The sequence below is a fragment of the Saimiri boliviensis genome, chromosome 1, assembly GCF_048565385.1.
Source record: "Saimiri boliviensis isolate mSaiBol1 chromosome 1, mSaiBol1.pri, whole genome shotgun sequence".
Classification (NCBI taxonomy): domain Eukaryota; kingdom Metazoa; phylum Chordata; class Mammalia; order Primates; family Cebidae; genus Saimiri; species Saimiri boliviensis.
Genome location: NC_133449.1, coordinates 190,847,767 through 190,875,126, shown reverse-complemented (window position 1 = coordinate 190,875,126; position 27,360 = coordinate 190,847,767). Strand labels below are relative to the sequence as shown.

Sequence of the window (27,360 nt, the reverse complement as noted above, 5' to 3'; positions counted from 1 at the left end):
ATTTTAACGAAAATAATAATATAAAATCTATTTTTTAGGGTCAGTCTAGTTAGAGACAAGCATGTGAGCTGATAAATGATATGTATGTAATATGGCATAGTACCAGAATGGTAACTACAATAAGGTGGTAGATAGTAAAAGGTTCAGGGAGCACAGGGGAGGGAGTAATTGACTTGAAATTGAGAAAAATTTTGTGGAAGAATTGATGTATATGATATTTCTCTTTATGTTATAAAGTTTTACTGTTACTTATCTAGGCTTTAAAAAAATAGTTTGTTACCCTCTGGGATCTTTCTGTATCTATCTCTATTTCTTTGAAATACTCTGTTTCTTCAAATATTCTCTCATCTCTCTCTTCTCTTTCCTATTAAACAGGTATTGCAACTTCTGGGTCATTTCTTAATGTTCTTTTAACTTTCCCCTCCTATGTTCCTTTTCTTTATCTCTTTTTGTTTCATTTCAAGAAAATTCTAGCTTCATTTTCCAAATACGGATTCATTATTCAGCAATGTCCTATTTAGCCAGAATTTATATTTTAGAAATTATTTTTTCATTTTTAAGATCTCTTGTTAAATTTAATAGTTGCTTCTATTTTTGTAATATTTCTTGATTAAAAAATTTTTTTCTGAGTTTGAAGTACTTCAACTTAGTGGTGAGTTGGCTTTCTCAGGTGAAGATCTTTGGTTGAGTTTGTTATTTCTTACATGGTGTCAGCCTTCCTTGTTAATTTTTGGCTTTCCATTTTACGTATTTGAATTTTCTATGGGTAGCCTTACTTACCACTCCGGTTGTATATTTCCCAAGGTAGCTTCAACTTGATTGCTTTAATGCTGATGCTTCAATAATTCACTTTCTTATTATTTAGGTTTTATTTTCATTAACTTATTTTTATTTTTCCTATGATTTCCAAAGGAATGAGGGAGTTTTTTTGTTGTTACTCTGCTATCTTGGAGTTGTAAAGTAAAGCAAGAGAAACTACAAATGCATCAAAATGTTATAACCAATGAGATTTCCTAATAATAACACATTTACACCAATAAATGTGCTGTGTTTAAGTATTATATTCATGTGCTTAATGTATGATGTAGGAATTTCTAATTCCTGTAATTCATAATTCCTTATACCATTTTCTGTCAGAATTATTTCATAGTTTTGTCAAGCTGCAAGTTATTTTGTTTATTCATTTATTAGACTTAGCTTTGCATCTTTTACTTGGGGAAGCTTATCCTGAATTCCCAAGTTATGTGAAATACTCCTCTATTTTGCCGTGATAGCATCACATGCATAGGTTTCATTTTTAAGAGTAGTATGATAGTATTATTTGTGTTTTGTTCCTCTACTAGAGTAAATTTAATGGGGACAGAAACATTGTTTTTCCTTGAATGCCTAGTATCTGCTACAGTGCCTGAAGTGTAGGGGTAGGCTAGCCATTCTCTATAAAAGTGAGCCTAAATTTACTTTATTTTCAACCAGATAACTATGTTTTTAAGTCCAGTATGTAAGCTTGCTACTTGTACATAGCAATTTAGTTTTCTCATTTGTATTTATCCTGTCTCTCAAAACCTGTCAAATGTGTTTTAATTTAGAAAATGTGTATATTTACACTTAAAGGATACTTTGTTTTCATATAGCACTAGACTGTGCAGTATACTACTTAGATGTACTAGCAGTATAATTAACAGACAGAAATTTGTACTGTTGATATTGGATCTGAAACATGAAAATATTATGTATGAAATTTATCATAGATTTAAATATTGTTTTCTTCTCTCAGTTCATTTCAAACAAATCAGTTTACTGGAATGGTATATCAGACAGTACTGCTTCCTCATCGACATTCTTTGAAAACAGGAAGCTTAGATGAAGCAATAACTCCCAATACATCACCAGCTCAGTGGCCAGGTATAAATAATTTTCCTGTATAGATCAGTTTTTTCTTAGTCTTATTTATAATGTTAAATAAGTTGAAAGACAATTTGTTTAAGTTTTGCCACATGATAATGATTGTTAAATATTGTTAGAATTGATACCAGTTCAGTATTCACCGCTCATTCTGAATTATGCAGTTATTTAATGTTAGTATTTCCTTGATCATTATCTTAATATAACTCAAATGTTTTGTAATATAATTTTTAAAATCATTTTGCTTTTGTCATAGTAGAAAAACATCAATGAAATTTCATCTGAGATTTTAGTCATTAGAGATTTTAATATTTAATGTTACAGATTTTTAATGTTTCTCTCAAATAGCTCATTTGTGCATTAACTGTAATAACTGCTACTAGTCTATGAATCTAGGGAAGAAAATACAGTATTAAATCCTGATGCAATATCTTTTTTGCTAAAATTAGAAAAATATAGTTAATTTTTAATTTTAAAAATTTATAGTCAGTGGCAACTATGTTTGTTTGTTCTAGGAATAACTTGTCTAATTCGACTTTTGAATTCTTCTGGCGAGGAAGCCCAGTCAGGGCTTACAGTCTTACTCTGCGAAATTCTCACAGCAGTGTATCTTAGTCTCTTCATCCATGGCCTGGCCACACATTCAAGTAATGAACTATTTCGGATTGTGGCCCATCCTCTAAATGAAAAAATGTGGTCTGCTGTATTTGGTGGAGGTGCAAATGTTCCTAGCAAAGAACGGACACATTCAAAAGCTTTACCTGGTGAGTTTTAAGTTCTTTTTAAGACTGAAGCTTTATTTATGTGAGTGATAACTTTCTCAAATGTAATTACATTTTAATTTAGTTATAGAAAGTTCTTGTTACAGACCATTTGTGAAAAGCATGAACAAATAGTTATACGGTGAAAATGTAATATTAAAGTTTCTGGTGCAGTTTTTAATCTTTAAAATATTCCTGTACCAGTAATTAGAATGATCTTGTGTAAATTTGTTAAATATTTTACAATTGAAACTTTCATTTGTTTTGAAACACACTGTTATATTGGTTTTTGTTCTATCCCAAATACAGATTATTTCTTCTTTCTTTGGCAGGAAGGCACTTTGCTATGCCTAGTCCCCACCAGGTAGTGGTATTCTCCATGGAATGTGTGGGCTTTTCCAAAGCTCTTTCAGCCATCAGTTCTCATAGCCCTCCCAGTCTTGCAGGCAAGATAATGAGCTTTAGAAATAGGCTTTTATCATTCAGCTTGCTTTGTGTTGTTTTGAGGGGTTGGGGTACAGTGGGCCAGTTTTATTTTGTTTGGCATTTATAGAAAACTGAGAAGTTTCCTTTGATCAAGCCATATTTTTGATTTAAAACAATGATTAGCAGTTAGAAAACTGTCTCTGGTATTTTGTTCTACTTTTAAATTCTTTGTTTTTTGTATTTTTCTGTCCCTTAGACTTGAACATTTTAAAGTGTGTAAAAATAAAACGCTGTCAGTGCTAATCATAGAAAATCAGACTATGGCTTGAAATGACTAGAAAAACATTTCAAATTAGGCTGCTTTATGATTTGCATATTATGATTCTGGCTGTTAGAGTTTTTGGATTTCTAAGTGTTCATGATACCATGAAAAGTAAACATTTTAAACAATTATATCCCCTTTTAAAAACTTTCTAATGTTAAAACTGTATTTTTTTTATGTGTTAGTCCATGTGTGATAATCTCGGTTTTCCAATTTTGGAGGACATAAGGAGAATGTTTATTTTTAATATATAGTACCTGAAAACTTACTTCATTCCATATTGATGTTGAATAAATTGAAAATGTTAAATGTTTTTCCAAAAAAAAAAAAAAAGAAAAACCCTTTGCATACATTTAAGAGAGAAGCTCAACAAGATTATTCATCTCCTTATGAATTTTCACTTACTTCTTCCCTGACATTCACACTGAACATACACTTGAACATATAGGTATATGTGGGCTTGGATATATATGTGTTCGGAGGTCAGGCAGTTGGTGAGGGACATGAGAGAATAAGAAAAACTTGAATTTGGCTTCATTATTGAGGAGAAAATTATTGCCAAGATCTATACCATGATTGATGAATATTCTTTGAATGAAGCTGTATTAAAAGGAAGTTAGAAAAGTTATTCTCTTGTTAAAATATTAAAAAGTTATTTGTAGCAATGCTGGCATATATTTATACTTTTCAAAAGCAGTTTACACTAAGCTGTGGCCCTGCATGACTATATAGCAAAAAATCAGGATGGTCCAGCTTCTACTTCCTCTCCTTAATTGAAATTGTTTCTTCAACTATAGATAATTTAGGTTTTGCAGTTCAGTCGGTATCTCACAACAATTTAGTTCTGCCCTTGTAGCACAAAAGCAACCATAGACTATTTTTAAACAGATGAGTGTAGCTATGTTCTAATAAAATATTATTTGTTGGGTTGCAATTTGCCAACTCCTGCTTTACAAGTAGAAGCAATTTATTATTGCTCTATTTGGAATAAAATATTTGCCATGCTTGTTAAAGGAATTTCATTTTAGAAACAACTAAAGTTAATATTTTGGGGCATGGAGTTCACTGTGGGTCTCTCATTTCACCTAGCCACAAATTGTAGTTATGAAATAGTATAAGTGGCATCAGAGGGATAATTTATAATCATCCCTGCCATGGCCCTTAGCTTCCTTGAACAAATCTAGAGGCTAATTCAGTTTTTGCTGTTATAAAATACTGAAAATGCAGAATGCTAATATGACTTCTCCAGAGACCTGATACCATCCTGCATGGTACTTATCCACCAATCACACTTTGCTTACTAATTAGATGGCTGTTTTATCTCTCTGGTCCTTGTCATTTGCCCTAAATTAAACTTATTTCCTTCTATGTCTTCTTCTGCACTTCGGATTTCATATGCAAATTTACCTTGTCAAATTTAACTTTGCTTATTAAAATATCAAGTATTTTAATTTTTGTAACATTTCTGTATTTTAAAAAGTTGTTTATTATGCTTTTTGTATAGTTTTTTTTTTTAAGAATCTCACATAAATTTGTCTTGGACTATATTTATACTTAAGATACCTGAATTCCATTAAAGAAAAACTTTCAAAGTCTAAGGGCAGTAAGATCTGTAGCTCTGTTGAGTTTAAATTAAAAATTGGTAAATTAATTTTGACCATGTTTTTAATAAGTTCTGAGAAAAATTCATTTGTTGAGACTCTGATCTTGTTGATGTAAAATGGTAAAAAGGGATCAATTCTTGCTAAGGAAGGTTCAGATATACATAAAAAAGAAAATGAAAAATACAGTCTTACTAAGCAGCCATCAGGTCTCTCAATTCCATCCATTTCTCTTGAGCACAGATATACGTAAAGAACCTTACTGAAAGTCCAGGTTGATCTTTGTATAAGGCTGGTGCAAAAGGAATGGCAAAAACCACAATTACTTTTGCACCAACCTTATTACCCACTCTAGTTGTTGGTTCTAGGCAAAAATACCATTCCATAAATAATTTTGGGGGACCATCATAAGTACCATCATAAGCTCTATCCTACCACTTATTCAACCCCAAGTAAAAAATGAAGTGACCTAAAATTATCTGCATCTATATGTCTAATCTCAAAGCAATAATAAGGATACTTAAAACATACTATTATTTTAATGGTAGGGCTGGATGTAGTCACATTCAGGTTATATGGTACTCATCTGTCCTTGAGTACCCAGAAAGTATTCTAAATACAATCATGGAAGTAATTGAAGGAGTATTTACAGAAAACATGAATGATACGATTTGTCCATTTGTTAACCAGAACAAAAGGAATATATTCACTGAATGATGAAACTAAAGGCCTGCTGGTTCCAAAGCTGATCTAATTTTAAAAGGAGCAGGAAGGCTGGGCATGGTGGCTCATGCCTGTCATCCAAAGCATTTTGGGAGGCCAAGGTGGGCAGATGACCTGAGGTCAGGAATTTGAGACCAGCCTGGCCAACATGGTGAGACCTTGTCTCTACAAAAATTAGCCAGGCATAGTGGTGTACCTGTAGTTCCAACTACTCAGGAGGGTGAGACAGGAAGAATTGCTTGAACCGAGGAGGTGGAGGTTGCAGTGAACCGAGATCACACTACTACACTCAAGCCTGGGTGACAGAGCAAGACTCTCTCAAAAAAAGAAAAGAAAAGGAGCATGTAGAAAGAGAAAGGGAAAGAAGTGGAGGCAATTAATGGTAACTAGAAGCAGTGGTCCTGTGGAATAGAAATTCACTGAAAACTAGAGAGAGAAAAATCTCACAACAGAAAGTCAATCAGGACAAGGAACTGCCAGCAGCATTGGCTTTCAATATGACGTAAAGTTCTGAAATCTCAGGTTTTTGAAGGTATTATTATGTTGCCCTGAAAACATACCAACTGAGGCAGGACAGCAACCTGATAAATTTTAGGTTGTAGGAAAGCAATCCTATGTGTTTGGATTACTGTTAATCACAGTCATGATGTCCCAAAAGTCTGATTGCTTTAAGTAATGGTCAATATGCATTGTTGACCAAGGGAATAAAACAATGTATTTTAGAAAAGTTGACTTGAATCCAGTCAAAATTAATGTATATTTTAAAATTTTTATCTTTTAAATTTGGCCAGTGAAAGCTGACAAATCTAGTATATTTCATTTTCCAGACTATTCAAATCAGTGTCAAAGCATTGTATACTGAAGATGAAATACATGTTTAGACCCCTTAAAAATGTTTTCTGAAAAGTGTTCTGTAGGTTTAGGTGCTGATATTATGAGAGGAATTTGAAAGTCATCATTTGTTTTCCTTGTTCTGATATAAATTTGGATTTAAATTTTCTTTGCCATGATGGCCTCATGAACTAGATTTTCTTTCTTTCTACACATCTATTATATACTTAATATATCCTTATAGTAACTATTTAAAGATAAGCTTCATAACTTAAGAAAATGATAGATTTTTATTAGACTAGTCTAGCAGGTCAAAATTCTTAACCAAAATGTTAATGTATATAAATTGATTTTTAATCAAATTTAGGTTTTTGTGAATTCCACATTATATATTAATGAAGAATTTGATTTTTCTAATTAACTGAAACTGTAGTGCCATTATTATATGTTTATGGAGCTCTGAATTATTTTGTTATTATGGTTAATTTTTAACATAAGAGAATCAGCTATGCAATAGCAATTTTCATAAAATTACTTTTTCTGCTAACAGTTAGAAATCCATACTTTTGCTTTTTGTTCTATATTATAAACAAAACAAAATGTTTTTAAGAATTTTTATTGTGTTTAGTGATACTTGCAGTTATAAGAACTGTGAATTTTCTCTTTTATCTTAATAAATTTATAGTAATGATTTTTTATGTCTCCAAGTTGAGGAATGGAAATATAAAATGAATATTTTATTTGTGGTAAGCATGTTGTTTATTTTTTACTATGATACTGCTATGATATTCTAGACATAAAGTATATTTCTGATTTATTACGCTAAATACAGATCAGAAAATCCATGTTTTGCTTTTTCTGATAAAACTTGTATAAAAATAAAAGTTCTGTATTCAGTATTCAATGATTATCACATATCATTGCTATCATTCCTTTAGCAAAATATGAAAAACAGCAAAATATCTTGACCAGAAAAGCTAAGACGTGAGCATATTAAAAAAATATAAAACAAAATAGATGATTTAAAATATAATTGAATATGCCAAACACTTAACTGGTGGTTTATTATAAGGAACTTTTAAAAGACTGCTGAACTTCAAAATTACTAATTCTGTGGAAGTAAATACTGTCCTCTCCCCTCCCTTCCCTTCCCCTCCCCTCGCTTTTCAAGACAGAGTCTTCTTGTCGCCCAAGCTGGAGTGCAGTGGTGTGATCTCAGCTCACTGCAGCCTCTGCCTCCTGGGTTCAAGCAATTCTCCCACCTCAGCCTCCCAAGTAGCTGGGGTGACAGGAGTGTGCCACCACACCTGGCTAATTTTTGTATTTTTTGATAGAGACAGGCCAGGCTGGTCTCAAACTCCTGACCTCAAGTAATCCCTGCCTGGGCCTCCTTAAGTGCTGGGATTACAAGTGTGAGCCACCATGTCTGGCCAGGAGTATATTTTTTGTTAGACTTTTTGTTGAAGACCATGTAATATAAATTTTAATTTAAAGTTTAAAAAGCATTCTATTCATTCATTTTATAAATGACTCAGGAAGGCAAATTTTCATATAAGAGTAGATAAAGCATAGAAGATAAAAGAAACTCCAAGATATGTACATGTATAAATTTTTACATGTAATTATTCTTTTATTTCACTGGTAAAGCCTGATGACAAAATAAGAAACTAACCTTATGATAAATGCAACATTCATTTATCTGGACTCCCTCATTCAGTATTTCCTTCTTTTTTTTTTTTTTTTTTTTTGAGACAGGATCTTGCTCTGTCTCCCAGGCTGGAGAGTGCAGTGGTTTGATCACAGCTCATTGCAGCCTTGGCATCCTGGGCTCAAGTGATCCTTCCACCTCAGTCCCCCAAGTAGCTGGGACTACAGGTGCAGGCCACCATGGATTAGCCTACTTAATTTTTTAAGTTTTATTTTTGTAGAGACAGGGTCTCACTATGCCCATGCTGGTCTTGGACTCTTAGACTCAACTGATTTTCCCACCTCGACCTCCCAGAGTGCTGGGATTGCAGGTGTGAGCTACCATGCCCTGCCTCATACAGTATTTCTGTGTACCTTACTGAGACCAATCATGGGGTCTCTCTCTTCAACCCAGTTTTCTAATATTTCTGGCAGTCCTAATTCCTCCAGCAAAATGGCCTGAATATATTTTCTCCATTCTAATTTTTTAAATTATGACAAAAAACACATGGCATAAAATTTACCAAGTGAACTATTTTTAAGTATATAGTTTAGTAGTAAGTCTATTGTGTTGTGAAACAGATCTCTAGAATTTTTTCATCTTGCAGTTCTGAAACTGTACCCATTAAACAATTCCCCCACTTCATGCAATAATCACTATTTTACTGTTTACAGGAATTTGATAACTTTATATACCTAATTTAAGTGGTTGTATACCTCATATAAGTCGGATTATATCGTGCTTTGTCTTTTTGTGACTAGCTTATTTCACCTAGTATAATGTTCATCCATGTTGTAGCTTGCGACAGCATTTTCTTCCTTTTTAAGGCTGAATAATATCCCATTGTGTGTGTATACTCCATTCATGTTTTCAATAAGTTTGTTGAGTTTGAGTCAAAATCTTATATACAGAGTCATGTTGTGGCATTCAGGGTGATTGAAAAGTAAGTACTACTCTAGGGCAGTGATCTTCAGACTTTTGAATACATTACCTTATCCATAAAACATGTTTGACCAAATTCTCAATATATGTATATATATTTATATCTACTACTATCGATCCAGATGTTAAACATGGACAACGTTGTTTCTTCTTCTTTTTTTTTTTTTTTGAGACGGAGTTTCGCTCTTGTTACCCAGGCTGGAGTGCAATGGCGCGATCTCGGCTCACCGCAACCTCCGCCTCCTGGGTTCAGACAATTCTCCTGCCTCAGCCTCCTGAGTAGCTGGGATTATAGGCACGCGCCACAATGCCCAGCTAATTTTTTGTATTTTTAGTAGAGACGGGGTTTCACCATGTTGACCAGGATGGTCTCGATCTCTTGACCTTGTGATCCACCCGCCTCAGCCTCCCAAAGTGCTGGGATTACAGGCTTGAGCCACCGCGCCCGGCTACGTTGTTTCTTCTTACTGCTGTTCTTCTTCCCCTTCTTTCCTCTGCTTTCTTCTACCCCTGCCCCTCTCTCTCCTTTCTTCTTGCCCCTTCTCCTTTTCCTTGCCCCTGCTTCTTCCCCTGTCCCTTTCTTCTTCTCTACCTTCTTCCCTTCTCCTTCTCCCCTTTCCTCCTGTTTATCAAAAAATAAATCTAGAAGTTGTAGTACTTTCCTTCCATACTCCAGTAATTCATTTTGTACACAAACTACCTTGGAGACTGCCTTGCTCTGTGGCCTGGAGACAAATCACCACTTTCTATTAAGATATTTATCATTTCATTTTTGTAGATACTTGTGGAGCCATGTTCAAGATACTATGCATGGTAATGATTGTAGGAAGACTTTAAGGGTCAGCCTTTCTAAAAGCTGGATAGTATCATCTTATAGACTTTTTTTTTTTTTTTTTTTTTTTTTTTTTTTTGAGACAGAGTCTTACTCTGTCACTGAGGCTAGAGTGCACTGGTGTGATCTTGGCTCACTGCAACTTCCGCCTCCCAGGTTTAAGTTATTCTTGTGCCTCAGCCTCCCAAGCAGCTGGAGCTACACATGCACACCACCACACCTGGCTAATTTTTGTATTTTTAGTAGAGACAGGGTTTTGCCATTTTGGCTAGGCTGGTCTCAAACACCTGGCCCCATGTGATCTGCCTGCCTCAGCTTCCCAAAGTGCTGGGATTACGGGCATGATCCTCTGTACCTAGCCAGACTTTTTTAAAATCACTAATCTTATTCTTTGGGGATTAAGAAGTTCCTTCAATTAATTGCTTATTTAATCCTTTTATTTTTGGAATCTTTGAAGTTTACTTGGAAAATCATGTTCTATATTTAATTTTAAGGATTTGTTTCATAATTAATGTTCACATACATTTGTAGTTCTCACACTTTTTACATGAAGATAAAGGAAGAGGAATATATACCTATTAGGAGACCAAGGACTTAGACTGAATTGCCTTGCTGAAAGCAAGAAATAAATTTAAAATCTATTTTATTTTATACATACATGACTTTTATCTTTTCCATAGCTGTGTTCCTTTCAGCAGAAAATGTTTTAGACCATAAGTTAAATGATTTATCTCCTTCCCTGAAATTTTGGGGGCTCAGTTTGAAGGTTCAGACTAATGTGCCTCCTGAAGCTTCATGTTCACTCTGGCAAACTCATGATAACTCTATAGATGTGGGTGCCTAAGATGGAGAAGTAGAGAATGAGACCTGCAGGTTACTTTAGGTTCAGTTTTTTTGTTGTTTGTTTTGTTTTGTTTTTGAGACAGGGTCTGGTTCTGTTGCCCAGGCTGGAGTACAGTGGTGTGATCTCAGCTCACTGCAACTTCTGCCTCCTGGGCTCAAGTGATCCTCCCAAGTAGCTGGGGCTACAGGGATGCACCACCATGCCCAGCTATTTTTGTATTTTTTGTAGAGACGAGGTTTCACCATGTTGCCCAGGCTGGTCTTGAACTCTTAAGTTCAGTTTTTAAAGTAATGACATTTAAATCTAGATTCAGAATATTAATTTCATTGTACTGATTTTCAATGATAAACTGAAAAATAAATATTAACTTAATAGCCTTCCTCTTATGCTGTAGTTTTAATCACAGCAATATATGTGTGTAACAAGTCTAGTAATACAGAAGAATTTATAGGAAGGAATGCTGTCTTATGCCTCTACTCTTCCCATTCCCTATGCGTAGCCTGTTAACCATTTTTTCCGTTTTTGTTTTGGGTTCCTTGGGGAGTTAATTTTATAATTCTGAAAAAAAAGCCACAGTGCAGAATGTTCTTAGGATGAGGAAAGGATTCTTAAGGGAAGGAAGGTATATTTATCTGTTCAGTCTACTATCTTGACATGGAAGCTTTGTCTTAAAAAGTATTTCCTGTGAAAGCAGCTGAAACTTATTTATGAAATTTGTGTCAGGACATGATTCTGTTTTTCCTGTGAATGCCTTAGTTTTTCTTCAGCCACTTTCTAGCCTCCTTATATCTCTTAAAATTCATAAATTCTATATTCAGGTTGCTCTTCATTTCTTTTTAATACCCATTTTTTTTCCTATTACTACTAAAGTAGCTGTTTTTCCTTTAATAATAGAACAGTAGAGTTAGTTTTCACCCAAGGAGTGACAAGCATTCTTGATATTCCATTTTTAGCATGTTCAGAAACAACTAGCTGAACACCCAGCAGCTATAGTTTGTATTGGTGCCCCTAAGCTTCACAACCAATCTGACCTAACAAAATTTAAGCGTAAAATTGCCTTAAGTATTCCTACAATTGGAGGAAAAAGAAGAGGGAGCAACTACCCTATTGACAAGTCGTGGGTCATTTCTTGTTTGCTGGGAGGTATTATTAAGATCCTTTTAGTTATAGCATCTAAATTAATACACATTCATTACTGTAAAACTAATTGCCATTTTTTTTTCCTTTGGTCCTGCTTCATAAAAAGTGTTTTAATAAGTGGTTTTATACTTCCTGGTGTTGAGTCTGTATATTTTAAACATTTCCTCCCAGCGTGATTAATTTCTTATTTTCGTGTCATGTGTCTGGATTCACAGATTGTAGTTTCAAATGTTTTCTGTCTTTAAAAACTCTCTTATGTTTTACTTTTAAAACTATCTTTTATCTACCAGTGAGTCAGTAAAGGAAAAAAGAAAACTATTTTTATGACCGGCTAATCTTGGCAAAAATCTATTAATTTATCATAAGTTTTATTTTTTTCAGAGAGTTTCTGTACTTCTTGGTTCACATGCTTTTTAATAACATAAAAACAAAAACAACCAGGTGAAGTGGCACAGGCCTACTCTCAGCTACTCAAGAGTCTGAGGTGTGGGGATCCCTTGAGTCCAGGGATTAAATTCAGCCTAGGCAACATAAGGAGACTTCCATCTTTTAGAAAAGACAAAACAGTAAAGTTAAAGCCAAATAATAAATTTTAAAACTTAGCATTAAGTTTTTGAAAGGTAAAAAAAAATACCTCTATAGTCCTCACTTTTCACTTGATGAGAAGTTAGTAAACTGTTTAAGTTTTAGAATGTATGTTAATGTGCGCAACAATAATACTGCAGACTTGATTATTGGTTATTAAATGTTAGAACAAAGAAAAAAATTTACACATTTAATCTGACAGTTCCTTTTAAAATCATTTGAAAGATTAAGTAATAATCATAATCATGCCACTTTTTAGTAATTTTTTTTTTTTTTTTGAGACAGAGTTTTGCTCTTGTTGCCCAGGCTGAGTGTAGTGGTGTGATCTTGACTCACCGCAATCTCCGCCTCCTGAGTTCAAGCGATTCTCCTACTTCAGCCTCCCGAGTAGCTGGGATTACAGACATGTGCCACCACACCTGGCTACTTTTGTATTTTTAGTAGAGACAAGGGTTTCTCCATGGTGGTCAGGCTGGTCTCGAACTCCCGAACTCAGGTGATCTGCCTGCCTTGGCCCCCCAAGCCTCCCAAAGTGCTGGGATTATAGGCGTGAGCTGGCGTGCCAGGCCCTGTAATCTCTTATAATACTAATACTTTGTTCATCTTTCCTTTTTTCTGAAATAACCAAATTACTGTGTTAAACTCAGCTTGATTGTAGCTTGTTATAGTGCATGTGCATGCTATGTCTGCAAGCTGAGAAGCTTCAAACAGTAAAACCAAATTGTATTACAACACAGGTATTTGCACTCTTTTGGAAGGTAAGTAAAATCTCATTGGAACCATTGAAGGAGAATATTGGTGTGCCTTAATGTGGTATTGTTTGCCTGTGTATTAGATCATGCCTTTGTCTGCAGAATCCTTGATTCTGTACTGGTGATTTGCATTTTGTAACTGAGGGTTGATTAAAGATTTGTATAACTCTTTTAATGCTAATGTCTTTAGTATTCTGAGGTAATATCTAAAAAAATACTATCTAACTGTAGAGTATTCACAAAGTAAAACAGTAAAAATTGCATTATTTTCTTCTCCGTAATTCCATTGACTAGAAAATTCTGTCTCTGAGCCATTCCCAAAAGTTTGAATCAATTTAAATAGTTACGGTGCCTGAATTTTGTTTATATTTTCTAATGAAAAATGTAGTTTTAAATACAAGGCCACATGATTACCGAAGAACCTCAGAAGGGAGCTGTTGCTTTTAATTAACACTGACATCCCATGATAATCTTAAAAAAACAGCAAAGTAGGATGTTGGAAATATCCTATTGTGTTCTGAGTTAAATTGTGGACTGATTTATGGGTGGATATTACATTCTGTTATCTTTCACATACAATAGATAAGTCAGCATTTAGAGAGTGAGGGACAAATTGAGGAAAAAGCAGAGGTTACTAGAAAAACTTATTTTTGTCTTTCCCTACTTATTTTCTTACCTGCTTTATACTTTCATAATCTCAATCTTATTTTTTTTGTGTGTACTTATTTGTAGTTAACCTTAGATCTTATATAAAGACAGGTTGAAATAAATGCAGTGAAAATAGTACTTCAATAACATTTTATTTTCTTTTTGTTAGTTTCTTCACTGGTTGAAGAAGGAGAAAAACAGAACAAACGTTTTAGGTCATCAAAAATGTCTTGCAGAGAATCGGCCTCACTGACCCGTTCCTCACCACCAGTAAGCCAGGAGTCACTGGCAGTTAAAGAAAAGTTCATCCCACCCGAGCTCAGTATCTGGGACTATTTCATAGCTAAGGTAATTAAAATGCTATCTAGATTGATATTTTCATTGTCAAATGGAAATTAGAATATCTGAAATAAGTGTGATTTTTGGTGCTTCCAAATGTTTTCCCACTTTGGTTTAGAAAATTTTCATTAGTATCAGGCTGCATTCCAAAAATATATACCCTAGAATATTTTGACTGTATTTCATATCAGTTTTTAAGGCAGTTTTTTGGTAAATTATAACATTTTCATTTTAAACAATAACTTTGCCATTTTATTGTGTTTTTATATGATAAAAAGAATTTGCTTAACACCCTCATGTTAATATATTTGATGGTGATTAAGATTGCAAAGTGTTCTGGTCAGTTATTATCCATATTCATGTTTTTTTATAACACAGCAGTCTCTAATTATTCTGAAATGCATAGATTTCAATTTCTAGAGTTTAGTTAAGTAAGATTATTTCCTCAAGAAAATGGTTCAAATTTGTTACCACAGTATATTAAATATGAGTAATTGTATAAAGAATAAACTTCCCTGCTAGTGCTTCATTCTAGAAATCACTATGTAAATATGCATCCTTTGATCAGTAACCAATCATGTCAGTTCTTTCAAAGTCTTTCAGTGGTTGATCATGTAGTGCCTGTTACTCAGTTCATACATAGCAAAGCATGCAGTTGTTTTGCTTCATCTCCTGTGAGAAACCCACATGATAGTGTACAAAATTGGATTTAATCAAAAGAGGAAAGTGGCCAACTAAGATGAAAGTGCATCCATAAAAAAAGTGATAATACTGAAAGTGAAATTCAAATTGGACATAAATGAAGTTAGAGAGAAAATATCCAACTGGGTATGTTGACAATGCTGCCATTTGATAGACTTTAGATGTACAGCCAGAGAAATTTAGTGAAGGTAAACTTATAAACGTAGAAGGTAGTTGTGATAAAAGGATGAAGATGTTCAGAGATAGTGACCTTGCCAGAAAACTTTACATTAAAGGGATTCACAACATTGAAAATGCAAAGAACAGAATGTTGGAAGCTGATAAAAACTTAGAAATGTTACAGTTTGTTTAAGGCACAGAAGAGATGCAAGCTTCATTTTATTTCTTTGTAAAAAACATTTTATTTCTTTGTATTCCTAATATTTTAATTACAGTATGCTAAAATTAGTTTATTTAAAATTTTTTTTCTATACATTTATAGCTGATAGAGTTTTTAGTGTTTTGACAAATATTTTTAAAGGTCAGAAAACATTGGTAATTTTTCCCATTGGTTATTATTGCTCTGTGTAGTTTCTGCTTGCATGGTCAGTCTTACTGTCATGCAATGCTATGCAAAACAAGGACTACCCATATATGTATCTTCCACTTTTTGTGTCATCAGCCACATCCCTCACATTCTCAATTTCCAGACATTCTCCTTCCTTGTACAAATTGATATCTAACTGTTCTCTCTACTGACACGAGCCTCCCAGGCCTGCTAAGCTGTGGCTTGTATTTTTCTCATATCCCATATGTTTAAAGGTAATGAAGGGAGTTTGTGTCTCCTGGTTCCTTACTGCCCTTTTTTGAGTCGTTTATTTGTTCATATATTCAACAAATGTTTATTAAGCAGTTCATTTATCTAGGAATATCTTTGTTTCACCTCCATTTTTTGAAGGAGAGTTTTGCTGGATATAGGATTGTTGGTTGTCAAAGCCTTGTTTAGTTACCTTGTTCCCCAATATTTTTGTTTAAATGTCTAGGGTCTGCCCTTAGGCCCAATCAATATCACAACCTCAAAGTAGTTGAGATGTTGCCTTCCCTAATTGTTTGCTACTGAGATCTCTGTTACTTTTGATAATATCTTTGGGTCCAGAATTTTAAAGATAATCCCCTCTGGCAGGACATCAGAATTATTAGTCTTCACAGCCTACCCTGCTGGCCCTGATAGAATACCTACACCACAGAGACTGGGGTGGGATGGAAACAGCTCCTGACCACGTTCTCATTGTTTTACCCAGATCCCATAGATTTTTAAAAATAAATACTTCTCTGTGTATTATATGCATGGATCAGTGATGGTTGTTTGCTACAACATTGCTCAATTTTATTGTTGCTTTTGGGGGAAAGAACTTACCAAACTCTTTACTCAGCTGTTCCAGAAGTTCTATTCTTGCTGCTGTGTTTCTTTGTTGGTCTTCCAAAATTTTCTTATCCTCACTTTTAATTGATGACCTCACCTTACAAGTCACTGAGAAAAATAGAATGAGACAAAACTTTTTCATCATCCTGTTATAAAGTTACAGCTCAATTACATTTGCTCCTGTCTTATTTCCTTCTGTTACAATGGAAGAAGAGTTCTTCTGTCAAAGACCATTTTCTTTAGTTCTGTTCTGAATCGCATTCTTTCTTTTCTTCTCTACTCTCTACTGTGTTCTCTTCCTCTTTGAATCCTTCATATCAGGACAGAAATGCTCCCATTCCAAACCCCTGCTTTGATCCTGAAACTTTTTTGGCTGCTATCCCATTTCTCTACTCCCAATCACATTCAGCTTTTCTTTCTTTTTTTTTTTTTTTTTGAGACAGAGTCTTGCTCTGTTGCCAGATGCCAGGCTGGAGTGCAGTAGCGTGATCTCGGCTCATTGCGACCTCCACCTCCCGGGTTCAAGCAATTCTCCTGCCTCAGGAGAATTCTCCCAGCGAGTAGCTGGGACTACAGGCGCACACCACTACGACCAGCTAACTTTTTTATTTTTATTTTTTTAGTAGAGATGGGGTTTCACCATGTCGGCCAGGATAGTCTCGATCTCTTGACCTCGTGATGTACCCGCCTCGGCCTCCCAAAGTGCTGGGATTACAGGCATGAGCCACCACACCCGGCCTCAGCTTTTCAAAACTATAGACACACTTCCTTTCTACTGCCTTATTTCCCTTTCATACTTATCATATAACTTTCTGGCCTAGTTAATCCCATTGAAACTGCTCTTGTTGAAATTCAGGTGATATCCACGTCAAATGTAATGGAAACTTTTAAATTATTATCTCATCTGTCTTCTTAGCATCATTCAGCATTCTTCACTACTCCCACCTTGAAATGCTTCTCTCTACTTTTCTCTTGATGCCAGCCTCTTCTAGCTTTTTCTCTTAAACTTACTATTTATTCCTTCATAATCTTCTTTCTTCATCCTTCCTCTTCTGTTTGACCCATGAATTTTGGTCTTCATGATATGGGCATTTTATATCTATTTTTCCCAAAACTTTCCCTCTCAAACCCAAAGTCTTTCCATTTTATGAAATTACATCTTTATCCTTATAGTTGCACAAGCAAAAAATCTAGAAGTCATTCATTTTTCCTCACTTTCTCTTGCCCTCCAAATCTATCAGCAGATTTGTCAGTGCTTTCTTTAAAATACATCTTGAATCTACTATTTCTCTCTCGCTTCATTACTAACCACCTATATCCAGGCTGCAATTGCTGTTTTGGTTACTGACGTCTCCATTTCTACTCTTGCTGTTTAGCATTTCTCTCATAAGAGAGTGATCATAGTGATATACTTAGCATATAAATCTCAATACCTGTCCTTTATATACAACATGTTAATGGCATTCCCTTATAGGCTTTTACCATGGCCTGCAAGACCCTGTCTGAGTTGTCATCTGCTATTCTCTTCAACCTTTCTCCCAACTTTTATCTTTTTGCTTGGTAGACTCAGTCAAACTACTGTTACTCAAACCAAACTCTTTCCCATCTGAAAGCCTCTCTGCTTTCTATTTCCACCATCTAAAATGCTTTTCTTCCCTGTTGTTATATGGCTTGTTCCTTCTTATCCTTCAGCTCTCTTACTTTTCAAAAAGCCCTTCCATAATGAGCTTATCTCAATTATCCTTATTTTCCATTTCTTTTCTTTATAGCATGTAATACAATTTGTATTTAATTTTCTGTTATTTGCCTTTTTGACTAGCATGTAAAATGTAAATGAGAGTGGTGACTGCATCTGTCTTAAAAATTCTTAAACCAGGTAGAATTCTTGCCACACAGTGTATACTTAATAAACTTTTGTTGAATAAATAACAGAATTCTGTCAAGTCATGTCAAAGGCATAGGATAGTAAGATATTTGCTTAACTTTCTTACAATAAAGTATCTGCAAATGGGATGAATTGTTACTATTAGACTATATGTTTGGATGTATTAAATTAGATATTTGGCTGATGAATTTCATTATTTCTTTATTTTAGCCTTTTCTACCAACTTCTCAAAGTAGAGCAGAATATGATTCAGAGGAGAGTCTGGAGAGCGATGATGATGATGATGATGATGATGTTTTAGCATCAGATTTCCATCTCCAGGAGCATTCTAATTCAAATTCATATAGGTACAGAATATTGTATTTTAAATTTTGTTAAGTTATGGTTTATATAAATAATATTTTTGAAAATACATGTGTAATTAATAGCTTGTTGGCTTTATAACACATTATAACTCAGATTTCTTTAGTTGAAATTATTAAATTCCTTTTTTTAAAAATTATACTCTTAAGTTCTGGGGTACATGTGCAGATCATGCAGCATTGTTACATAGGTATACACATGCCATGGTGGTTTGCAAATTCCTTTTAACAATAATTTCTCACATACCTTTGGTTGTCCATGAATGAACCATCTGTAATTTGTATCATTCCTCACAAATCTTGCTCCAAATTATATCTTGCATTTTGGACTCTAACATAAACAAGTTCTACTGTTTTATTCTAGAAAATGTAAAGTATTTTCAGTAGAACACTAGTATTATAAGATGTCAATAGGTACTATCTATAAAAAGTATTGCGTATATCATAAAAATCATAAAGGTGCTAAATGCTCACCTCTAGCTCCAGTACTGTGTTGTTGTTACATTCATGAATGATAGAATATTATCTTGTCTCTGTTTATATGTTTACATCTAAAACACATACATGTTTTACTAAAACATGATATGTTAATAGTGTGATAATATAAATTTTCTAAAAGAAGTAAATATTTGAGGGACAATGAAGTCATTCTTTATTGAAAAGTTACTATGAGATTTTTACTTCCTGGTTTATTGAGTTGTTTTCCCCCTGCTAAATGAATTTTACTTTTTTAAATACATAAAACATTTAAAAGTCAAACTGTACAACTCAATAACAAAAAGACAAATAATTTAAAAATTGAACAAAGGGCTGGGCATGGTGGCCTATGCCTATAATCCCAGCATTTTGGGAGTGCTGAGGTGGTCAGATTGTTTGAGCCCAGGAGTTCACGACCAGCCTGGGCAACATGGCAAAACCCATCTATATTTCTAAAAAAGCAAAAAAAAAATTAATGAACAAAGGACTTTAGAATAGACATTTCTCCAAAGATGATATGAAAATGGCCAATAAGCATATGAAAAGATGCTCAATATTATTAATCATTAGAAAAATGCTAATCAATTCCCCAATGAGACATCATCTGGCACCCATCAGGATGGCTACCAAAAAAAAATGCAAAATAATAGTGCTGGGAAGGACGAGGAGAAATTGGAATCTTTGTGCACCTTTGGTGGGAATGTAAAATGGTGCATCAACTATGAAAAACAGTATACTGGTTCCTCAAAAAATTAAAAAAATTTCTATGTGATCCAGCATTTCCACTCTGGATACATACCTGAAAATATTGAAAACAGGACCTGAAACAGCTATTTATACATTCCATGTTCATAGCAGCGTTATTCATAGTAACCAAGAGGAAGAAATAAACAAGTGTGTTTTAACAGATGAAATACTAAACAAAATGTGCTATGTACGTTCAACAGAGTAGTATTCAGCCTTAATTAGGAAGGAAATTCTAACACATGCTACAACATTGATATTATGCTAAGTGAAATAAATCGGTTACAGAAAGGGACATAGTATGTGATTTCACTTATATGAAGTACTTAGAATAGTGAAATACATAAAGACTAAAAATAAAATAGTGGTTGTCAAGGGCTGGGGATGGGGGAGAATGGGGAATGAATTTAGAGTTTCAGTTTTGCAAGATAAAAAGAGTTCTGGAGATGGATGGTGGTGGTGATTGCCCAACAATGTGAATGTACTTAATGCCTCTGAACTATAAATTTTAAAATGACTAAAATGGTAAGTTTTGTTTTTGTATTTTACCACTATTGAAAAATAACTAAAAATTCAGTCTTTTAAGAAATAAGTATGTTCCACTTGAAATAAAAGAGAAGCTGAAATGTTTTTTAAATCAAACTAAAAAAATGTGAAATCACAAGTCTTAGTTAAACTTCTGTTTACTCCATCCAATTTCTTCTGTACATCCTCTACAGCTAACCACTTTCATTAGCTTCTGATTTATCCTTCTGTTTGCAAAAATAAACAAATGAATCAATCTAAACTTATTCCCCCTGCTTTCTTGCAGAGAAGGTAACATACTACATGTAGTATTCTGCAACTTGCTTTTTATTTATTACTACATACCAAGACTTACTCCATATTAACTCTTAGAGATCCTTCTTCATTCTTCCTTATGGTTACCCTCATATTTCATAGATCAAAAATAGTTATTCAGTGAGTACTCTCCTGCTCAATAATTTGATTATCTCTACACTTCTGTTACAGTAGATAATACTGACATGATTAACAACATGCATATATTATTTTGTTTTTGTAGAGGAGTGTATTCAGGATAGATTCCTAATGGTGGAATTTGTTGAGTCAAAGGGTAGTTTACTCTTCTAAATCCCTATAGAAATCATTAACAGATCCATCATTACTTTATTTTTAGTTGGTCCTTGATGCGATTGGCAATGGTCCAGTTGGTGCTCAACAATTTGAAGACTTTTTATCCCTTTGCAGGTCACGATCTTGCAGGTAATAAATAGCTCAACATGAACTAATGGTGTCATTACTTTTGACTTACTACTCTGTTTTGTTTGTTTGTTTGGAGTGGGGAAATGTTTAGTTATAGAAGATATATTTCTTTTAACTAAACCAACCACCTGTATATGTATCTGTCATACTGGTAGGTGCTTGAGGAGGACAACACCCAAGAAATCAAGGACACTGAACGTCATGTGATTGACTGTATTGAGACTCTATTTTTATTCTAGCTAAGTGTCAAAGATTTTACAATGGACGGAAAACCAAGCAAATACAAAAACTAGCAGTTATTAACTCCAAAGGAGGAAAAGTTTGTATAGGAAAGAAAGGGATATGATAATATGCTAAGTGATTCAGCTATGAACTATAGTTCTATATATATAATAAGGTAAACACAAGAATACCAATTTAACCAAAAATTTTTATGAGACTCTTTCATAATGATAGAAGAGTTTATTCTCATCATGCCATAGTAGTAAATCAGTAGATCATTTCTAAAATTGAAAAATTAAGTATTAAGCATGTTATTTAGATATAGGGAGATAAGTAGTAGGAATAGCTAAAAGTGGAAAGTGGGATCAGACTCAAAGGGTATGGATGGGCAGAACTGGAAAGTGCTGAGTTTCATGGCAAGTATTAATTTTTTTAACTTTGTGTATTGTTTTCATTATAGATCTTAAAGAGTTATATGCCATATGGAAATCAGTCTGATAAAAATTAAAGCAGGGTGCCCAATTCTTTTGGCTTCCCTGGGCCACATGGGAAGAAAAAGAATAGCCTTGGGCCACACGTAAAATACACTCATACTTACAATGGATGATGAACTAAAAAGAAAAATCACAACAAAATCTTGTGTTTTAAGAAAGTTTATGTATTTGTGTTGGGCCTCATTCAAAGCTTTCTTGGGCCGCATGCAGCCTGCGGGCCATGGGTTGGACAAGCTTGATTTAAAGCAATTAATTTTCTCCCCACACATATTTTCATAATCTTGAGATACATTTTTTATTGTGATATTAAAGTCAGAAGCAGTAATGTTGAATACTTATACAGGTTTGTGGCATACCTTTGGTAATCTACTGGGTTTCTATGCCCACCTCATCTTGCACGTCTTCCCTGCCAAAGTGTATGTTAATATTTCGTCTCAGTCTTTCTTTTCTTTTTCCTTTTTTCCTGCATCCACTCTCCCCTCTCTCATTTCAGTCTTTCTTAAAATTAAATATGGCATTTTACTGCATAAGATTAATATGGATCAATGTTCCCATTTTAGAGCTTCCAGTCAGTTCACCTCTTTGTCATGCGGTTCTAAAAACTCTTCAGTGTTGGGAGCAAGTTCTTCTCCGACGACTTGAAATCCATGGTGGGCCACCTCAAAATTATATCTCAAGTCATACCTCTGAAGAGAATTTGTCTGCAGGTCCTGCAATTCTCCGCCACAAAGCTTTACTGGAACCTACAAACACTCCTTTCAAGTAGGTTTTCTTATACCGTTTGAGTTTTTTTGTTTGTTTTTTGAGGTGACATTTTGCTCTGTTGTCTAGGCTGGAGTGCAATAGCACAGTCTCAGCTCAGTGCAACGCCGCCTCCCAGGTTCAAACAAGTCTCCTGCCTCAGCCTTCTGAGTAACTGGGATTACAGGCACCCACCACCACACCCAGTTAATTTTTGTATTTTTAGTAGAGACAGGGTTTCACCATATTGGCCAGGCTGATCTCGAACTCGTCAGGCGATTCACCTGCCTCAGCCTCCCAAAGTGCTGGGATTATAGATGTAAGCCACCATACCCGGCCTGAATACTGTTTTTAAAATAGGAGTTTTACTTTTTGGGCTGTACTTTCTTGTCACAACTACTAAACCCTGCCATTGTAGAGTAAAAGCAACCATAGACAACATGTATACAAATATATTCAGTTATTGTCCAATAAAATTTATTTCTTAAAATGGTAGGTAGGCTAGATTTGGACTGTGAGCTGTAGTTTATTGATGCCTGCTTTAGAGCAATGCTGTTCAAAATAACTAGCCACAAAAGTGTTACTAGGAAAGTTTGTAGCACTAAACAAGCAATTAACAGATTTAGCAGTGTTCCTGTCAAATTACCAACATCATTCTTACAGAATTAGAAAAAAATTGTTCTAAAATTCACGTGAAACCAAAAGAGGACTGGAATAGGCAAAGCAATCCTTAGCAAAAAGAACAAACTATGACTTTAAACTATACTGCAAAGCAACAGTAACTGAACAATATGGTACTGGTACAGAAATAGGCACATAGACCTGTGGAACAAAATAGAGAACCCAGAAATAAACTGATATCATGAGGATTTGTCCTACAGATTATTTCATCACCCAGGTAGTACTAAGCCTGGTACCCAGTAGTTATTTTTTCTTTTTTTGGAGACAGAGTCTCGCTTTGTTAACCAGATGAGTACAGTGGCATGACCACAGCTCACTGCAACCTCCACCTCCCACACACGAATGACCCTGCTGTCTCAGCCTCCTGAGTAGCTTAGACCACAGGCACGCACCACCATGCCCAGCTAATTTTTTATATTTTTTAATAGAGATGGGGTTTCACCTTGTTAGCAGGCTGGTCTTGATTTCCTGAGCTCAAGCAATCTGCCTGCCACAGCCTCCCAAAGTGCTGGGATTTCAGCTGTGAGCCACCACACCTGGCTCCCAATAGTTATTTTTTCTGATCCTCTTTCTCTTCTTGCTCCCCTCTCCACCTTCCAGTAGACCCCACTGTCTGTTGTTCCCTTCTTTGTGTTCATTAGTTCTCAACATTTAGCTCCCACTTGTAAGTGAGAACATACAGTATTTGGTTTTGTGTTCTTGCATTAGTTTGCTAAGGATAGTAGCTTCCAGAGCCATCCATGTTCCTGCAAAAGACATGATCTCATTCTTTTTTATGGCTGCATAGTATTTCTTCTATCTGTACAACATTTTCTTTATCCAGTCTGTCACTGATTGGCATTTAGGTTGGTTCCATGTCTTTGCTATTGTGAATAATGCTGCAATGAACACTTGTGTGCATGTGTCTTTTATGGTAGAATGATTTGTGTTACCCTAGGTATATACCAAGTAATGGGATTGCTGAGTCAAATGATAGTTCTGTTTTTAGCTCTTTGAGGAATTACTCTACTGCTTTCCACAATGGTTGGACTAATTTACATTCCCACTGACAGTGCATAAGTGTTCCCTTTTCTCTGCTATCTTCCCAGAATCTGTTATTTTTTATAAATAATTTGTTATTTTTTAATGGTAGCCATTCTGAATGGTGTGAGATGGTATATCATTGTGCTTTTGATTTGTTTTTCTCAAATGATTAGTGATATTGAGCTTTTTCATATGCTCATTGGCCACATGTACGTCTTCTTTTGTAAAGTGTCTGTTCATGTTCTTTGCTCACTTTCTAATGGTGTTGTTTCTTTTTCTTTTGTAAATCTGTTGAAGTTCCTTATAGTTGCGGGATACTAGACCTTTGTCAGGTACATAGTTTGAAGACCTTTTCTCCCATTCGGTACGTTGTCTCTTTACTCTGTTGATAGTTTCTTTTGTTATGCGGAAGCTCTTAAGTGTAATTAGATCCCACTTATCAATTTTTTGTTTTGTTGCAATTGCTTTTCGCGTCCTTGTCATAAAATCTTTGCCTGGTCCTGTGCCCAGGGTGGTATTGCATAGGTTGTCTGCCAAAATTTTTATAGCTTTTGGTTTTACATGAAAGTCTTTAATCCATCTCGAGTTGATTTTTGTGTATGTTGCAAGGAAAGGGTTCAGCCTCAATCTTCTGAATATGGCTAGCCAGTTATCCCAGTACCATTTATAGAATAGGGGGTCTTTTCTTGATTGCTTGTTTTTGTCACCTTTGTCGAAGATCAGATGTTCAGAGGGAGTTGTGTAACCTTATTTCCTGGTTCCCTATTTTGTTACAGTGGTCAATGTGCCTGTTTTTGTACCAGTATATTCTGTTCTGGTTACTGTATTTTTTTTTTTTGTCCTATACTTCGAAATCAGGTAATGTGATTCCAAATTTTGTTCTTTTTGCTTAAGATTGCCTTGCTATTCAGGCTGTGTTTTGGTTACATATGAATTTTAAAATAGATTTCTCTACCTCTGTGAAGAATGTTGGTGGTAGTTTAGTAGGAGTAGCATTGAATCTGTAAATTGTTTTGGGCGCTATGGCCACTTTAATGATTTCTTATCCATGAGCATGGGATACTTTTTTCATTTTTGTCTTATCTGATTTCTTTGAGCAGTGTTTTGTAATTTTCACTGAGATCTCTTTCACTCTCTGGCTAGCTGTATACTTAGATATTTTTTTCTTTTTGTGGCAGTTGTGAATGGGACGGCTTTCATGTCTAAATGAGGTCTGTTGGTGTATAGGAACGATAGTGATTTCTTGTACATTTTTCTTTTTTTGTATTTTGAAACTTTGCTAAGTTGTTTATCAAATCTAGGAGCTTTTGGACTGAGACATGGGGTTTTCTATAATTAGAATCATGTCATCTGCAAACAGAGTTAGTTTACTTCCTGTCTTCCTATTTGGATGCCTTTTCTTTCTTTCTCTTTCCTGATTGCTTTGGCCAGTACTTTTAATACTAAGTTGAATAGGAGTGGTGAGAGAGAGCATTCTTGTCTTGTGTTGGTTTTCAAGGACAGTGCTTCCTGCTTTTGCCCATTCAATATCATACTGGCTGTGGGTTTGTCATAAATGGCTATTACTATTTTGAAGTGTGTTCTTTCAGTACCTAGTTTATTAACTTTTTACAGGGAGTGATGTTGAATTTTATCAAAAGTCTTTTCTTCATCTGTTGAGATAATTATGTGGTTTTTGTCTAAGTTCTGTTTATGTGATTCATCACATTTATTGATTTGCATATGTCGAGCCAAACTTGCTCCTGGGGATGAAGCCTACTTGATTGTGGTGAATTAGCTTTTTGATACACTGCTGGATTCGGTCTGCAAGTATTTTGTTGAGGATTTTTGTGTCAACATTCATCAAGGATATTGGCTTGACGTTTTCTTTTTTTGTTGTGTCTCTGCCAGGTTTTGGTATCAGGATAATGTCGGCCTCTTAGAGTTAGTTGTGGAGGAGTTCTACCTCCTCAATTTTTAGGAATAGTTTTAGGAATGGCAACCAGCTTTTCTTTGTACATTTGGTAAAATTTGGCAGTGAATCCATCCAGTTCTGTGCTTTTTTTGGTTGGTATGCTATTTATTACTGACTCAATCTCAGAGCTCGTTATTGGTTTGGTCAAGGAATCGTTTCTTCCAGGTCCAGTCTGGGATAGTGTATGTGTCCAGGAATTTATACATCTCTTGTAGGTTTTGTAGTCTGTGTGAATAGAGATCTCCATAGTAGTTTTTGATGGTTATTTTTATTTCTGTGGGGTCAGTGGTAATATCCGCTTGGTCATTTCTAATTGTGTTTGTTTGGATCTTCTCTCCTTCTTCTTAGTCTAGCTAGCAGTTTGTCTATCTTGCCACTTTTTTCAAAAGAGCAACTCCTAGATTTGTTGATTTTTTTAAATTTTTTTTGTGTCTCAATTTCTTTCAGTTCGGCTCTGATTTTTGTTATTTCTTATCTTCTGCTATCTTTCGGGTTTATTTGTTCTTGCTTCTTTGTTTTTTTTTTTTTTTTTCAATTGTGATGTTAGGTTGTTAATTTGAGATCTTCCTAACTTTTTGATGTGGTCATATAGTGCTATGAATTTCTCTCTTAATGCTGCCTTAGCTGTGTCCCAGAGATTTTGGTAAAGCATTCTATTTTTGTTAGATCATATGGCCCTAGGTTAGGGAATCAACAAATTATGGCCATCCCCACAGGTGAAATCTAGACTTCTCCATGCTTCTTTAAATAAAGTTTTATTGGATTATAACCGTAACTCTCAATTGCACGTTGACTGTTTTCCCACTGCAAGTTGACAGTCCCTAATCCAAAAATCTAGGATCTGAAATGCTCCAAAATTCAAATTTTTTTGAGTGCCAACATGATGCTCTAAGTGGAAAATACCATGTGTAAGTATTTAACACAAACTTTGTTTCATGCACACAGTTATTAAAAATAGAATTTCTTACCTTCATTGCCTTTAATCCCAGCAGTTTGGAAGGCCAAAGCAGGTGGATCACCTGAAGTCAGGAGTTTGAGACCAGCCTGCCAATGTGGTGAAACCCCATCTCTACTA

At 34.8% G+C, this 27,360-nt stretch overlaps 1 protein-coding gene across 5 annotated transcripts in view; it reads left to right on the top strand.

Moving 5' to 3' along the window:
- Positions 1 to 27,360, top strand: part of DMXL1 (Dmx like 1) — a 170,352-nt gene that overhangs the window by 96,982 nt on the left and 46,010 nt on the right. For 4 of the 5 annotated variants that reach the window (XM_074382300.1, XM_074382293.1, XM_003920672.4 and 1 more), the window contains 6 exons: positions 1,775 to 1,902; positions 2,418 to 2,666; positions 14,166 to 14,344; positions 18,535 to 18,671; positions 21,085 to 21,170; positions 22,447 to 22,648. In XM_074382300.1, the coding sequence (XP_074238401.1) occupies positions 1,775 to 1,902; positions 2,418 to 2,666; positions 14,166 to 14,344; positions 18,535 to 18,671; positions 21,085 to 21,170; positions 22,447 to 22,648 (981 nt within the window). Of the gene's footprint in view, positions 1 to 1,774; positions 1,903 to 2,417; positions 2,667 to 2,995; positions 6,238 to 14,165; positions 14,345 to 18,534; positions 18,672 to 21,084; positions 21,171 to 22,446; positions 22,649 to 27,360 lie in introns of those variants that run through there. The other variant, XM_074382307.1, reaches the window with a different exon arrangement.